The following is a 13,714-nucleotide window of genomic DNA, read 5'->3' on the forward strand; positions in this document are numbered from 1 at the left end:
CAAATGATGAACCATAATCAACTATAGCGCTTCTACAGCTGATAATGGTTCATAGATTATAAATTCAATAGATTAACAGTTTACATATAATCGTCTTTAACAAATATTTCCGCATTGTTTAAAACATGTTCTTAAAACATTTCTGTTCTTCTCATGCTCTAACTTCTCCGCCGTGTGAGACTGAGGGGGTAATTTGACTAATTTCATTGCAGTCTTTGTTCATTCTATTTCGACATCAAGAATAAACTTCTCCACATTTTAACATCACAATCCAACTAGCATTTAGTAAGGTGAATAAGTGATTAAAGCTCGAACCACCTTCCCCTTTGATTAAATCTACTAATTAGACCCTAAACTTAAATCCACCTTCCCCTGATGTTCGTAATGCAGTAACAATATTAACAATATAAACCGTATACAATGTGATTCAACATGTCAGTAACAATTATATACCAGTTATTCTCATCTACAACTCCCCCAAGTGTAATGGGGTTCCCAACTCAAATCATGTATCTCCAAATAAGAAGCAAAAGGGTTGGAAATGAGGTTATATTGTTTCATTGTTTAAATCATCAGAAATGGAATTTGTACACCACAAAGGAGAACTTCTCAAGGGGATAGAAGAATTACAACAAACCTCCAATCTCTCCCGGAACTTGGCCTCACTTGTCTTTAACAAAACCGGCAACGGGAAGCAGACGCCCTTGTCCACACACCTCTGGTGCCTCGGCCGAATCCGATTCTCTAAGCTAAATGAGAAGTAGTGGGGAAACTCTTTCAGCTCCTTCAACTCCCTCCCCATTTCGACAACAAAGTAGTTGAACTTGGGCTCGAAGTTCTGCTCAATGCTGTAGCAGAACAGCTGCGGGAACCGACGGAACATGACCAATGCGTCCCGGCGAGAGAACCCGATTTTCTCGAGGTAGTCGACGCGGGGCTGGAGCTTGTCCTCGACGCTGCAGGAGAGCAGGGAGGTGTGTTTGTTGACGTCGGCAATGCCGATGGACTGGAGGAAGTATAGGGTGGGGCGGAGGCGGTGCTTGACGCTGGAGGCGAGCAACCTGGGGCGTCGGTTGATGACGCGCTTGAGATCGGAGCCGTTGACGCGGGCCTCGCGGAGGAGGAAGGTGAAGACGGGGACGATGTCGGAGACGCGGGAGGCGAGGATTTCGGGGCACATGCCGACGAGGCGGCGGAGCTCGAGGGTGGAGAAGCCGAAGGAGGTGAGGAAGTGGACGGTGGATTTGAGGTCGGGGAGGGGGAAGGAGAGGATGGGAGGGTGGTGGTGGAGGAGGGAGAAGAGGTCGAGGCCGATGGAGTCGAGGTAGAGGGCTTTGTCGTGGAAGTCGGAGGGGGGAGGAGGGGAGTGGGGTTTGATGGGGGAAGGGGATTTGGTTTTGGTTTTGGAGAGAGTAGGGAAGGGAGGGGTTTTGGGGGAGTGGTGGTGGTGGAAGGAGGAGGAAGGGTCATGGTGGGAGGAGGAGGAGGATTGGAATTGGGATTTGGGGTTTGGGTTTGGGGTGGGGAGGGAGAAGGGTTTGGGGTTGGAGGTGGAGAGGAAGTGGGTTTCTTGCATTGGGATGGTTGTTGATGTTGCTGGTGGTGGTGCTGCAACTGGTCATGGCTGAGATAGGGGGGAGGAGGAGGAGAAGAAGAAAGGGGAGGACATGAGTGATGTGGTGAGGATAAGGCCTAAATTGCTCCAACAATTTGTAATATTTGGTCTCGGCATTCTGATTGGTCAGTGAGGACTGCTTGCTATCTCAAAGTGACTAAATTAATCTGAGCAGCAAAACAAAACAAAAGTACAAAACAGCAAACAGAGAACCTTATTGGAGTTAAGGCCCAGCCCCAACTCTAGCGTGTCTGTCTAGTCGGGAAGCTGAACTTTACTTTTCATTTTACAGTTCACACAATATTTCTTTTTTAGCTAGCTTGAATCTTGTCCTTTGGAGTTAGAAAAAAAAAACCAAAAATACATTTAGGTTTGGACATTCTCCAAAAGTTTTATCATCAAACTTTCTTAAAATACTTGCACTTTGGTTTTTGCAAAGATTACCTTTTGATGTGGAACTAATGTTTGAACGGTTTAAACCACGGAGACCATTGACAAGAATATGCCATACCGGTTTGGACAAAACATTATTTTGTTCCAAGTATTGCTCCTCTTCTTTTATATGAAACCTAGCATTTATTATGTAATCATAATCATTAGAGTTATAGTGTATTTTTTATATAATAACCAAATTTATTTAATGTAATTTAATGGTTCATTCAAGTTTGTATAAGTGCACTTCGGTGCTATGAATCATCTCTCTCCCACCATTGTACCATTTATGTACATTTCACCACTTTGTAAAACGCTAACTGATTCAGCAATTTCCGACATTTTTATCATGATTATGGTGTTGTCGTATTGGACTCCTTTCCTGCTCATGCTACTACCGCTTCTTTTGTTTATGATCTCCAACAGATCTCACTCATCCTATAGGCTATAGCAAACTTAGTTTTTCTCTACACATGGAGGTGCAAACCCAAAAAAAAAAAAAAAAAAAAAAGAGACTAGATCTCCGGTTGCCCAAAATATATGGAGCCGGTTGGCCCGGTTCAACCCAGTCCACCAAACCCTCGTACTACTTATCCTCTCACTCTCGTCTCCTGCCATTTCTCCACCTTAAGAAGAACAACACTCACTGTGACTGACTGATAGTCTCAGTCTCTCACCTACCTTCCAATCCCATGGCTGCCTCCACCGCTCTCATCTCCTCCACCCCTCGCGTCTTCTCCTCCTCCTCCTCCACCAAATCCTCCTTCTCCAAGCCCCAATCCCGAACCCTAACTTTCTCCAAATCCTTCTCCGGCCTCCGCCTCCCCTCCGCCTCTCGCTCCCTCTCCCTCTCCCGCTCCGCCAAGACCTTCGCCGTCAAAGCTTCTGTAAGTTTTAAGTCTCTAATTTCCTAATGGATTGTGACGTCATGTTTAATTTGGTTTAGTTTTTTTACCTTGTAAACAGGCTGGGGAGCTCCCGTTGGTCGGCAACGTCGCACCGGATTTCGAGGCCGAGGCTGTTTTTGACCAGGAGTTCATCAATGTGAGAGTATCGTTTTCTCATGAATTCATACCGATATGTAGTTTTGCTGTTTGTTGAAACTGAAACGGTGTGCGATTTCAGGTTAAATTGTCTGACTACATTGGGAAGAAATATGTGATTCTGTTTTTCTATCCGTTGGATTTCACATTTGTTTGCCCAACAGGTTTGTTTGTTTCGACTAGTTCGCACTCATTCTTACAAAGTTAAAGGTTTTCAGGGGGATTTTGGATGATGAATTTAACTTCTATGTGTTTTTCAGAGATTACTGCTTTCAGTGACCGCCATGCTGAGTTTGAGGCAATCAACACTGAAATCTTGGGTGTTTCAATCGACAGTGTGGTATGTTCATTTTCTGCTCTGTCTGTCTCTATAATGTACATTGTTAATCTTAGAGTGCATTATCGGAATTGCCTGCTGGTTTGTTCGGTTGACATTTCATAAAAAGTCAATGTTCCGCATATGCATATGTTATGACTTGTTTCATAGTTTGTCTGCTGCAGCATATTGCAATGAGTCAATATTCCATGTATCCGCATGTTATACCTTATTGTTCAATGTTTGGGTATTTTTGCACAGAATGTCAATATTCTGCGTATCTACATGTGATGAATTTTTCAGTGTTTCCTTTGTGGTAGCATATCACAGTTGGTCAATGCTCTGCATTTCTCCATGTCAGAACTTGGTTCAATCTGCTGGCCTGTTTTAGCGGATTACGAAGAGTCAATATTCTGCATACTCACACTCACTTGTTTCATGTTTGGATTTGTTGTTGCATTCTACAAAAGTCAGTAATTCAATATGACTAAGTGAGGAATCAAGTCAGCCTTGACGATAGTGACACACTGACACTAACCAGTTGAATTTGCTGATTATCAACTAGGAATCATAATAGAAGTTACATTTGCATTGGGTTGAGCCAAAAGGCCAATTGTCAGTGTTGGCAAAGAAGAATGTCTTACTCTTGTAGATAAGGTTGGAAATTAATAGCTTACAAGAAATAATATCTAAGGTTGGACCAAAAGGAATAACTAAGGTTGGCAAGGCTAGGGAACTGTGTTCTTGATTCCGTAATTTTAAAATAACTGTCTTGCTCATGTGTCTGTATCTAAACTTCCACATCCAATTGTTCCAACATTCCTCTTTGATACTATCTTGGCCTTACATTGTCATTTTCTCTTGTAGTTTTCGCATCTTGCATGGGTCCAAACAGATAGGAAATCGGGCGGTCTTGGTGACTTGAAGTATCCATTGGTCTCTGATGTCACCAAATCAATCTCAAAGTCTTACGGTGTTTTGATCCCAGACCAGGTATGATATGATAATTGGTTCTGAACTTAATGAAGTACAAATTTTGGGTGATTTTGATATCTGGATTATAAATTTTTTTTTGGATTTGCTGTGATAGGGAGTTGCACTGAGAGGACTCTTCATCATTGACAAGGAAGGTGTTATCCAACACTCCACCATCAACAATCTCGCCATCGGCCGTAGCGTAGATGAGACCAAGAGAACACTACAGGTAAACAGTTTCTTTGAGGCCAAGATGGAAATTGGGATGACTTTTGGCATCCAAATTGTGTGTATATGTTAAGAGTTTGTTCATAATTATGTTGATATTGCTTGTTTTAATTGGATTATTTCGCTGTGTTTTTCTTTGCATGGATTGGATCCTGCAGGCCTTGCAGTTTGTGCAGGACAACCCTGATGAGGTTTGCCCCGCTGGGTGGAAGCCTGGGGAGAAGTCAATGAAGCCAGACCCCAAGCTCAGCAAAGAGTATTTCTCTGCAATATAGTGGAAACATATCTATGTGAGATAGGAAGGTGTAAAACGAGTTTTGTATTCGTGTAATGTCCTATTCTAGAGTTCTTGGTGAACTTTGAGCAGCGAATGTGAAGAATAAACCCAATGTATTGAACTTGCCCAGTTTTCAGCGCATTCTAGTATACGATTTCGTTCATCTCACCTTTGTTTCTTTTAGCATGTCCTTATTGTTATGGTCCAACTGTGCCATACTTGTAAGAGCAGCAGTACTATGGAACCATGCAGTGTAACATTATCTTATCAGAAAATTGTAAGGTGGAAAGCGAATGAAAGTCTTTACCTTTTCTTTCGTTATTCAGTATTTCGCAATCTGAAACAGAATCGAAAGATTAAGGTTGCCAAATTTATTCACTAGTTCTTGTTCAAGAAGGCAGTCTAAATATAACATAACTGCGTAGTTGCATACACTGCAACAATAATTTAACGTTGGAGTTTGGCAGTGAATTATATCCATTCAAACAGGTGGCCCTTATCAATTTCTCTATCCAATAGCTAGATCCTTCTGAATTAGGTAGTGATTTCTTTCCAAGAAGATTTGGAAGGAGGAGAGGGATGAGGGTCCAAGGAGTTCTTCATTACCAGAACCACCCCATAACGGGATCAAACCCAACAGCAGTCTTGCCCGTTACTCTTCATCATGCCTCCAACACCCAAATCCTGAACAAACTGAACTACAAGCACACACGATGGCAGAGTTTAAGGATTTGTAGAATCCCAGAAACACTAGGATCAAACTCTAGCAAGAGATTTCCAAGCATATTAGCAGCAGCTGCAGCTCAGCCTTCACAGCCTCTGGACCTAACTGAAGATAACATCAGGCAGGTCTTAGCCGATGCAAGAGTCGAATTTGGTCACCTCTTTGACGCTTCAGTTGGCATGACAGGTACAGCTCCTATTTTTCTGACAACATTTTATTTAGTCCTCTTTTGTTCGTTATATTGTAGAAGCAAAATTGATCAGCCTAGACTTCGGTGAATGGTTTGTAGGACAAGTTGATCTTGCTGACCTTGATGGACCCTTTGTGAAGATCAGTCTCAAAGGCCGGTTTTGGCATGAAGGCAGCGTTGTTCTGGCTAGGCTGGCCAATTATCTCAAGAAGAGAATCCCAGTGAGTTTATGTATCTCACTATTTATAATGAGCATGAATGCCTTGTTGTTTTCAGTAATAAAAATAAGTTCTTTCTCAGGAAATTTTGGAGGTAGATATAGAAGATGAGAAACAACTGGATGATAGCCCTGCAAACTTTTAGGGTAAATTCACTACCACTAGCTTCTTTGGCCGTGCCATGCTTTCCCTTTCCAGTTTTATATAAGTTGACGCATATATGCTTTGTTTCTAAAAATTTGCACACTTCCTCTGTTGACGTTCAGATATATAAGTGAGAAGCTTACTGACAATACAGAAGCTTGTAAAATGATCAATTAACTTGCAATTAGGGACCCCAAACAAGGCACTAAAAAGCTATCCTTGTAGGCAGAAATTGTTTGTACAATTCTCTTCCCTGCAATATATCACTCAATTTTTGAAGGAGAGTATTACTTGATATGTGGATGTGATTATGATTTTGAACACATTACACATATATGAGTTCCACCACGGCTATACTTTCCCATCACTTCAGTAGCCTCAGTGGTCTACATGTACAACTTAAATGTGCACAGTTTTCGTATTAACACTAAAAATTATGAAAAAAATAATATAGAGAGGGGCTGATTATATTTATGAAGCCAACTGTAAACTGCTATGAGTTGTGAATCTGTAAAATTGACCCATATCTTTTGTTTCGTTATCTATTCAAGCTGTTGCCTTCAGAAGACTAAAATCATATCTGTCTAATGTGTGTTCAACCTGAAAGATTCAAGCCATTACAACTAGAGAACATTTTGTTCAAAGTTCGCACGATCATTATCCCATTAACGACTAAATCTAACCAATTTCAACTTTCTTTCTTTGAGAAATCTAAATCCATTATGTTTAACTAATCATTGTTCTGTTTTTCCAGCTCAGAAAACAAAGGGCAGCATGCCTGGCATTCTTGAAAAATATAAACCATCGACGAGCTAGGATATAAGCTATCTATGTTAGATCAAAAGCTAGATACCAGGACGAGGTATATGAGGTTATCTATATATGACTATAGTAGTTGATCAGGGAATGCTAGCGGTTGATCGAATCACTTACAGCAGAGAGCTGATTCTGTCCACTGTGATTCATTTTGGTTTATTTCGTCTTTCTACCAACAAAAGAGGATCAAAAGGAGCCTTAGATTGTTTGACTATATTCTGGTTGACCCTTGAAGATTAGGATCTTATAGTTTGGATTGCATTGGATCTGTATCTTATCAAAGTGCAGTTCCAGATTTATATTATTCATGTGCCTCACATGCTGCCACCATCTGGTTTGAGAAACCAAGCAACAAACTGCCTTCCGATTAGATGACAACCACTTTTATTAACAAAATTAACAATAATATCTTAGAAATAGAGAGCCAACAATGCAAGAAGTATAAGACTAACTATATGAACATAATTATCAAAAGAACCATGCAAAAAGGAGAATTAGACTAACTAATTAGATATGCCTCTTGTTGTAAAATGAAATTTAAACATTGTTCGGACTGGTCAAGGGTCATCTGTCAACTCAGTTGTTGTGCTGCTTAGCTGCTATAACAAGTCTTAATATGCTATGCATGAAACACACTTTAGAAAATAACTAAGAGCTTTCACAACAGGTTCCTCAATGTTGGTTGGAGCCGAGTCCATATATAATTTGAAAAGTGGATGTTGTAGTCACAACTCAAAGCTTCTTTACCTAGTGTGTTTTTAATTACATCATAGTTAGCACTTGGAGGTTCTGTAGTTGAGAACGGAAATAACCTGGAACTTGTACTACAAATTTATACCAGACAGAGACGCCATAGATACGCATTTGAAGCGAGAATGAAGGACGTATAGTTTTGTGGACTTTGTATTCAATGACCGAACATCCACTTTTGTATTTCTTTACATGTTTAGTATTCTACTCTGAGAAGTACACACTGTCGAAAGCGTTGTAACATAAAATGAAGTACGTATGAGATATGTAGAACTTAGAAACTTAAATTGATTCCTTCATAGTTTTACAGAAAGGAAAAGCCACCGAAGATATTAATAATGTTCTTAATCCTACTCTTTTCTTCGGACATTAATATATATTAGAGACTTTGAGAGGAAGTGTACAGCCTTCTCTGTGGCTCAGGCTACAAAAACACCCAAAGTTCCGACCCTGATGATGTATACACTACACTTCTTAATGCAAAAACGGGGACATGCTGATTCAAACAATCTTTCACGTGGCGACCCCCGATTCGGACACATAATTCATCCTGTCCACCTCATCCCACACCAACTTGGACGTCACTTCATCATACTCTGGAACATATTCCTGATTATGCCAAGAGAAATGGAAAATTAATATCATATATGACGCTAGTTTCTTCATATAAGAACTGTATCAATTTATGCTAATCTTGTAATTTTCTATAAAAGCCATACAACTACAATTGCATGAAGATAAAACAAAATGAGCTAATACTATTCTGTCAGTTTTCACTTCATTATCCATGTAGACTTTGCATATATATTGTGGAAGGAGTTGTTAGACCGAACCACACGAGGATTGGGAATATATGAGGGCTAGCTAGGTCAAGACCAGAATAGTTGTCATTGACGGACACTCATCAATGATACTAAAAGAATGCAGCTCAAATGTTCCTCACGGTGATGATCACACTTTGAGGTATGAAGTAATTACCTCTAGTTGTCTAACCAATTGCTTGGCGGTTGGAGCAGACACGATAATATGACGCGCAGTAGGAGAAATAAAACCTTCATCAACGGCCTTATCTATGAAACTCAACAACGAATTGTAGTAGCCGTCCACATTCAAAAGCCCCACCTACAAAAATAATACCAACTTAAGTATAATATCCAAATCTACATTTAATTAGTATCATATATTATTTGAATGCTATTTAATTAAGTATGTTCTCATTTTCACAAGACCAAGAACTATTTCTTTGACCAACAACCTCTTATTTTAAGCTCACAAGAATCCTTTCTCCCATTTGAACGGAGATCCTCCCAATAATCAAACCACCTAATCATATAGCACGACTATTACCCAACTCAAAAACAAATGCCAAATCTTATGCTATCTTCCCATGTGAAATAGAATTAAGTCCCTCAAGTCCCACATGCATTGATTCTATTCTAATCTATATATGAAACTACAATTTTTCATTACATCTATACCACTCAATAGCATGTTGTAAAAAAAAAAAACCAAAATAGCATGGAATGAGAGAGTCGTGTACTTCAGAAACATGATGAACTTGTATATCCATAATAGCATATATAATAAGAACTATTCATGGAGACAAGGAACATGATAAATATAGTTAATTTGAAATTTCATTGGTTAATAATCAGGGAGTAGAAGGGCTTGAAACGAACTTGGAGACATCACAACTACACTCGAACAAACATAAGTACATGGCAGCATGTGAGTGGTTGCTTCCTCGGAAGGTTGGAATGATACACGTAATTATTAATTATTTCGCATTCCAGAACATTGTGGATAGTTAAGAGAACAAATTCTTACAGGTTTGCGGTGAATTCCAAGCTGGGCCCAGGTAATGACTTCAAGCAATTCTTCAAGGGTGCCGTAACCACCTGGTGATACTGAATCAAGTTAATATCTATAGAGAATACTGTATGTATCTAAAACCAAGCATGCGCGAATTACTAGCTATTGCTCATATGTGCAGAGTTTTTCGGCATCCATTTGCATTAACATAGTTATCTATATATTTCACTAGTCATTTCCTTTTTGAAATTTTATTAGAGTTATTCCAATGTATGAAAAATGAAACGTATACCTGGGAGAGCAATGAAAGCATCAGCTTGACGAGCCATCTCAGCTTTTCTTTGATGCATATCTGATACTGTTCTTACTTCTCCAACAGTCTCACCAGTTATCTGCCATAATTTAAGAAACGCTCACCCTATTAGTCATGTAATATCTGTTAAGTGTAATGACTGTAATCACATGATCCTGTCCCCAGAAAACCCTTATTCAGAATTAAGAACTAATTTAGTACACAGGTTTATGAATATTACCTCTCTGGGCATTAGGGTCCTGGGAATAACTCTGCAAAAATAAACACACCATGAGGCATGAGCATTTGTCAGCCAATATAGAAAAACAAAATAGTTTGGGCACCCTTCAACCAAGCAAGGGCCAAAGGAGGATCCACATGTTATTGTGTTGGACTATAAAGACCAGAAATTCTTCCATTGCAGGAAGCCCAAGCGTTCAGTTTTCCATTTCTAAAACGGGTCAGTAAAAGTTGACATACTTTTATTGATATAACTTTCTACAGTCTATCTTTCTAACCGAACTTCAGGTAGGAACCGACAGTGTAAAGGGATTTAACTTTCTCCAGACTGATCCGAGCATTTCAAGCCAAACCCCCCTAATTGAAACACACAATAAAAATTAATGTTTATAACAGATCTAGTGTGCTCATTATAATTCTTTTTAGTGCCACGTTCAGGATACCTAGAAGACAATAATTTTCCGTAAGAACAGAAAAAGGAATGCAGAAATTCTATTATATGATCTGGGACAGCATTTGATCCTATATATGTTGTCTGCCTTTTAGCACACACCTTATAATAGATAACTGGGTATTACACTGCATGGTGGTTCAATATAAACACAGATGATGCTACCATTTCGATGTAAAACATTTTTTTGTTTGTCCAGTGAAAAATAATGATGAAAAACAAGAACTATTGCACGTAAGTGGAGAGAGAGAGAGAGAGAGAGAGAGAGATATATATATATGGAAATACAAACCCTAGGACATGGCGCCCGCCATCATGAACTGCCTGAGAAACAAGACCCATCAGCCCCACGCTTCCACCACCATACACCAAGTTAATCCTTCTATCCACCTTCAAGACACATCAAAAACCCAAAACCATGCACACGTGTCAGAAACCCAGTTCATCCATCACAGAAGAAAATAAATCAACATGATTGATTGAACAAGCTGGGCAGAGAACATGGTAATTAATAATATTAATCAAGAAAAAACCCTAGTCTAGTAGTAGATAGAAGCTGTTGAGTGAAGTTATGGTCATAATATTTCATGGAACCCCATAAACAAAAATCATGGGGGATAGAATGGAAGGCTGTGAAAACTGAACACGCTTAAAAGGACTCATGATTTCGAGAGAGCACGTTTGGTTCCCCTTGTTGAGAAATTAAGAAGCAGCTGGAGCCTGTGATAATTATTAAATAAAAACTATTAAGGAGGTTTAAAAATCAAAAACTAAGATCATGCAAGAAGGCTGCTTAACTGACAGCCCTGTTACAGCTAGCACCTCAACTCTCTCTCTCTCTCTCTCTCATGCCACACTAAAACCCTAATTTGAAGCCTAAACCAACAATCATAAGCCCACGTTGGGAGCTTGTTTGATTAAACACGCAACAGTCACTCACACCCAGCAATCTTGACAATGAGGATCTCATTTCAGATCAGCAAGACCCATAAAGGATATATGAAAATTACACAAAACAATGGCAAAAGTTCAACAAAAGGAAATAAAGAGAATCCAGACAAAGAGATAGGATGTGACAGAATTATAACTTTGTGTTCCTATATGAAAAAGAGTTGCCAAATTCTACCCGTTTCATAACTTGATGAACAAAATGCACCCATGATGGAAACTTGAAACTCTGTAGAGAAAGGCTAACAAAAGTTACAAAACCATTTGCCGACTGTTTGAGGGAAATAGGTTCCTAATCAGCACAACCATGATCCATTTGGATGCTGAAATTTTAAAGGGGTTTTTGTTGATGAAATGTTTGGAGTGGAACCCAGAAGAGATGAGGATGAAATTTATAGACGAATGAAAAATAAAGAGGATCCAGGGAGAAGGAACTAAAATGAAAGATTGAATAAATGAATGAACCAGCTTTCGTGGTAATTACCAGCTCCTTGCCGAGTTCAACAGCAGCTTCTTGGTAGCTAACTTTCTTGCCTGAACTGCTACCACAGAAAACACAAATCCTATTGAATCTCGAGTTTGTCTCTTCCATCTCTCTCCTTCTCGCTCTCTCTCTCTCTCTATTCCTCTCTCTCTCTCTCTCTCTCTCCCTCTCTCTCTCTCTCTCTCTCTCTGTGATCTTAGAGAATAATGATCTTAGAGAAGGGGGGATGGTTGAGAATGAAATCAAAGTGAGTATTTGTTTATATATCGATAGCGCCTAACGCCCTGGCCAAGTAAATTGACATTTTCCCCTTTTTTATGTTATGCTGGAGAGACCGAGAGAGACTATAACTATATTCTATAAATTCTATATGGCTGGGCCGCTTAATAGAACTTAGAAACTTGTTTTTCCTAGAGAGAAAAAATCTACTCAGTTGTCTTTCCGTTACATATTTAATAATGTTCAAGAGCTGTATGTAATTAAAAATATGGATGCTAGTTGCAAGCTGTCGGGCACCTCGAGTGATTGAGGTGAACTGGTTAACCCTTCTTTTTGGTTTCATCAAAGTTAATACTGATAGAGCATGAAAAAATAGTTCTAATAAGACAGGTTATGGTGGTGTTTATAGAGACTATATATGTACAGTTTAAGGTGTTTTCTCTTCTACTTTTGATATCCCTAACTCAGTTGATGCAGAAGTCATGGCGGGCATTAAGGCTATTGAATTAGCTTGGGTTAGAGACGGGAAGTTTATATGGTTAGAGGTGTACTCTCCTCTTACTATTCTTTATCTACAATTTCCTAATCTAGTTCCTTAGAGTCTTCATGTGGAAATGTCCAATTACTTGCATCGAATCTCCCAAATGCATTTAGATCGAGCCATATTTTTCGTGAGGACAATCAAGCTGCTTATGCTTTTGCTAATTTTGGTGCTTCCTCATATAGTTTTACTTGGTGAGATTCAGTTCTAGATTTTTTGATGAGTCATTGTAATAGAGATCGATTAAGATTTCCTAATTTTTGTTTTCGTTATCTGTTTCTTAGTTGGTTGAGGGATAATTGTGTTTGTTATTCTTTATTATTCTTTGTATCTTTTTTCGTTTCAATAAATTTTCGTAAGAGGATGTTGGTCCTCTCTACGCTTACCAAAAAAAAATGTAGGAGGGGTTATACAGGGCTTCGCCTGTTAACTATGTTTTGATTTCTTTTTGTTCAAACTGATTAGATTGTTTTTTTATAATTGAATCAAGCAACAAACTGAAATTCGTTGTTCACTTCAGAATCTCATATGTACGAAGGGAGGACCAGTGCCGCTATACCAAATGGTATTGAGTAAAATATTTAGAGTTTTTGATGTGCATGTTTTCAATAATATTTATTCAATTATGTATTTTAACAAAAAATCTTCATTAATTTATGTACTAGTCTCTTCACACACATCCAAATTTGCTTTATTTTGTTTTAATGTGAATCAAATTATTTAGTTAGGCTTGCTTGGGTGTTTTGAGATAATATATCTTAGTTATAAGGCCTCGACCTCATAAGGTTTATCAAATATGAAAGTGGTTATATAAGTTGTGTTTGGAGCTTTACCTGCATTTAATGTTATAATAGGCGATAGTTAAAACATAGAGTAACAAATGGAACGTATCAAGATATGAGTGTGACAAATCAATCAAGTCGAAACAAGCTAAGAAAATGAGATTAACCTTATTACGTATAAATCCAATCATTTGGATAAACATCAATACGCGAAAAA

General features: G+C 38.9%; 4 protein-coding genes across 5 annotated transcripts; 2 read left to right on the top strand and 2 right to left on the bottom strand.

Moving 5' to 3' along the window:
- Nucleotides 1-533: 533 nt before the first annotated feature.
- LOC126801066 (transcription termination factor MTEF1, chloroplastic) lies at nt 534-1,653 on the bottom strand. Its single transcript, XM_050528520.1, has one exon. The coding sequence runs from the start codon at nt 1,574-1,576 to the stop codon at nt 548-550; it is 1,029 nt and encodes a 342-aa protein (XP_050384477.1). The 5' UTR covers nt 1,577-1,653; the 3' UTR covers nt 534-547.
- Nucleotides 1,654-2,592: 939 nt separating this feature from the next.
- On the top strand, nt 2,593-5,207 carry LOC126801067 (2-Cys peroxiredoxin BAS1, chloroplastic). The gene is made up of 7 exons (XM_050528521.1): nt 2,593-2,934; nt 3,014-3,091; nt 3,173-3,254; nt 3,351-3,430; nt 4,274-4,399; nt 4,497-4,610; nt 4,768-5,207. Exons 1-7 carry the CDS (start codon nt 2,740-2,742, stop codon nt 4,882-4,884), a joined length of 792 nt encoding a protein of 263 aa, XP_050384478.1. The 5' UTR covers nt 2,593-2,739; the 3' UTR covers nt 4,885-5,207.
- A 218-nt stretch (nt 5,208-5,425) lies between these two features.
- On the top strand, nt 5,426-7,041 carry LOC126800139 (uncharacterized). Of its 2 annotated transcripts, none has more exons than XM_050527426.1 (4): nt 5,426-5,796; nt 5,900-6,021; nt 6,101-6,164; nt 6,922-7,041. In XM_050527426.1, exons 1-3 carry the CDS (start codon nt 5,466-5,468, stop codon nt 6,161-6,163), a joined length of 516 nt encoding a protein of 171 aa, XP_050383383.1. In that variant the 5' UTR covers nt 5,426-5,465; the 3' UTR covers nt 6,164; nt 6,922-7,041. The 2 variants fall into 2 exon arrangements, with proteins under 2 accessions (XP_050383383.1, XP_050383384.1); XM_050527427.1 differs by having other exon boundaries at nt 6,917-7,039.
- Nucleotides 7,042-8,001: 960 nt separating this feature from the next.
- Nucleotides 8,002-12,119, bottom strand: LOC126798083 (cytokinin riboside 5'-monophosphate phosphoribohydrolase LOG7). Its single transcript, XM_050524914.1, has 7 exons — nt 11,956-12,119; nt 10,816-10,913; nt 10,074-10,104; nt 9,833-9,932; nt 9,556-9,626; nt 8,707-8,850; nt 8,002-8,337 (listed from the first exon to the last, which is right to left on the bottom strand). The coding sequence occupies exons 1-7, from the start codon at nt 12,061-12,063 to the stop codon at nt 8,242-8,244; spliced, it is 648 nt and encodes a 215-aa protein (XP_050380871.1). The 5' UTR covers nt 12,064-12,119; the 3' UTR covers nt 8,002-8,241.
- Nucleotides 12,120-13,714: the final 1,595 nt, after the last annotated feature.

This window comes from Argentina anserina, chromosome 6 (assembly GCF_933775445.1).
Source record: "Argentina anserina chromosome 6, drPotAnse1.1, whole genome shotgun sequence".
Taxonomy (NCBI): domain Eukaryota; kingdom Viridiplantae; phylum Streptophyta; class Magnoliopsida; order Rosales; family Rosaceae; genus Argentina; species Argentina anserina.

Coding starts and splice junctions, on each gene's coding strand:
- LOC126798083 (XM_050524914.1), bottom strand. CDS start 12,063: ATGGAAGAGACAAACTCGAGATTCAATAGGATTTGTGTTTTCTGTGGT. Junction 9,933..10,073: donor GGACCCTAATGCCCAGAGAG/GTAATATTCATA, acceptor AAATTATGGCAG/ATAACTGGTGAGACTGTTGG. Junction 8,851..9,555: donor TTGGAATTCACCGCAAACCT/GTAAGAATTTGT, acceptor TTATTTTTGTAG/GTGGGGCTTTTGAATGTGGA.
- LOC126800139 (XM_050527426.1), top strand. CDS start 5,466: ATGAGGGTCCAAGGAGTTCTTCATTACCAGAACCACCCCATAACGGGA. Junction 5,797..5,899: donor CGCTTCAGTTGGCATGACAG/GTACAGCTCCTA, acceptor AATGGTTTGTAG/GACAAGTTGATCTTGCTGAC. Junction 6,022..6,100: donor ATCTCAAGAAGAGAATCCCA/GTGAGTTTATGT, acceptor GTTCTTTCTCAG/GAAATTTTGGAGGTAGATAT.
- LOC126801067 (XM_050528521.1), top strand. CDS start 2,740: ATGGCTGCCTCCACCGCTCTCATCTCCTCCACCCCTCGCGTCTTCTCC. Junction 3,255..3,350: donor CACATTTGTTTGCCCAACAG/GTTTGTTTGTTT, acceptor TGTGTTTTTCAG/AGATTACTGCTTTCAGTGAC. Junction 4,611..4,767: donor AGACCAAGAGAACACTACAG/GTAAACAGTTTC, acceptor TGGATCCTGCAG/GCCTTGCAGTTTGTGCAGGA.
- LOC126801066 (XM_050528520.1), bottom strand. CDS start 1,576: ATGCAAGAAACCCACTTCCTCTCCACCTCCAACCCCAAACCCTTCTCC.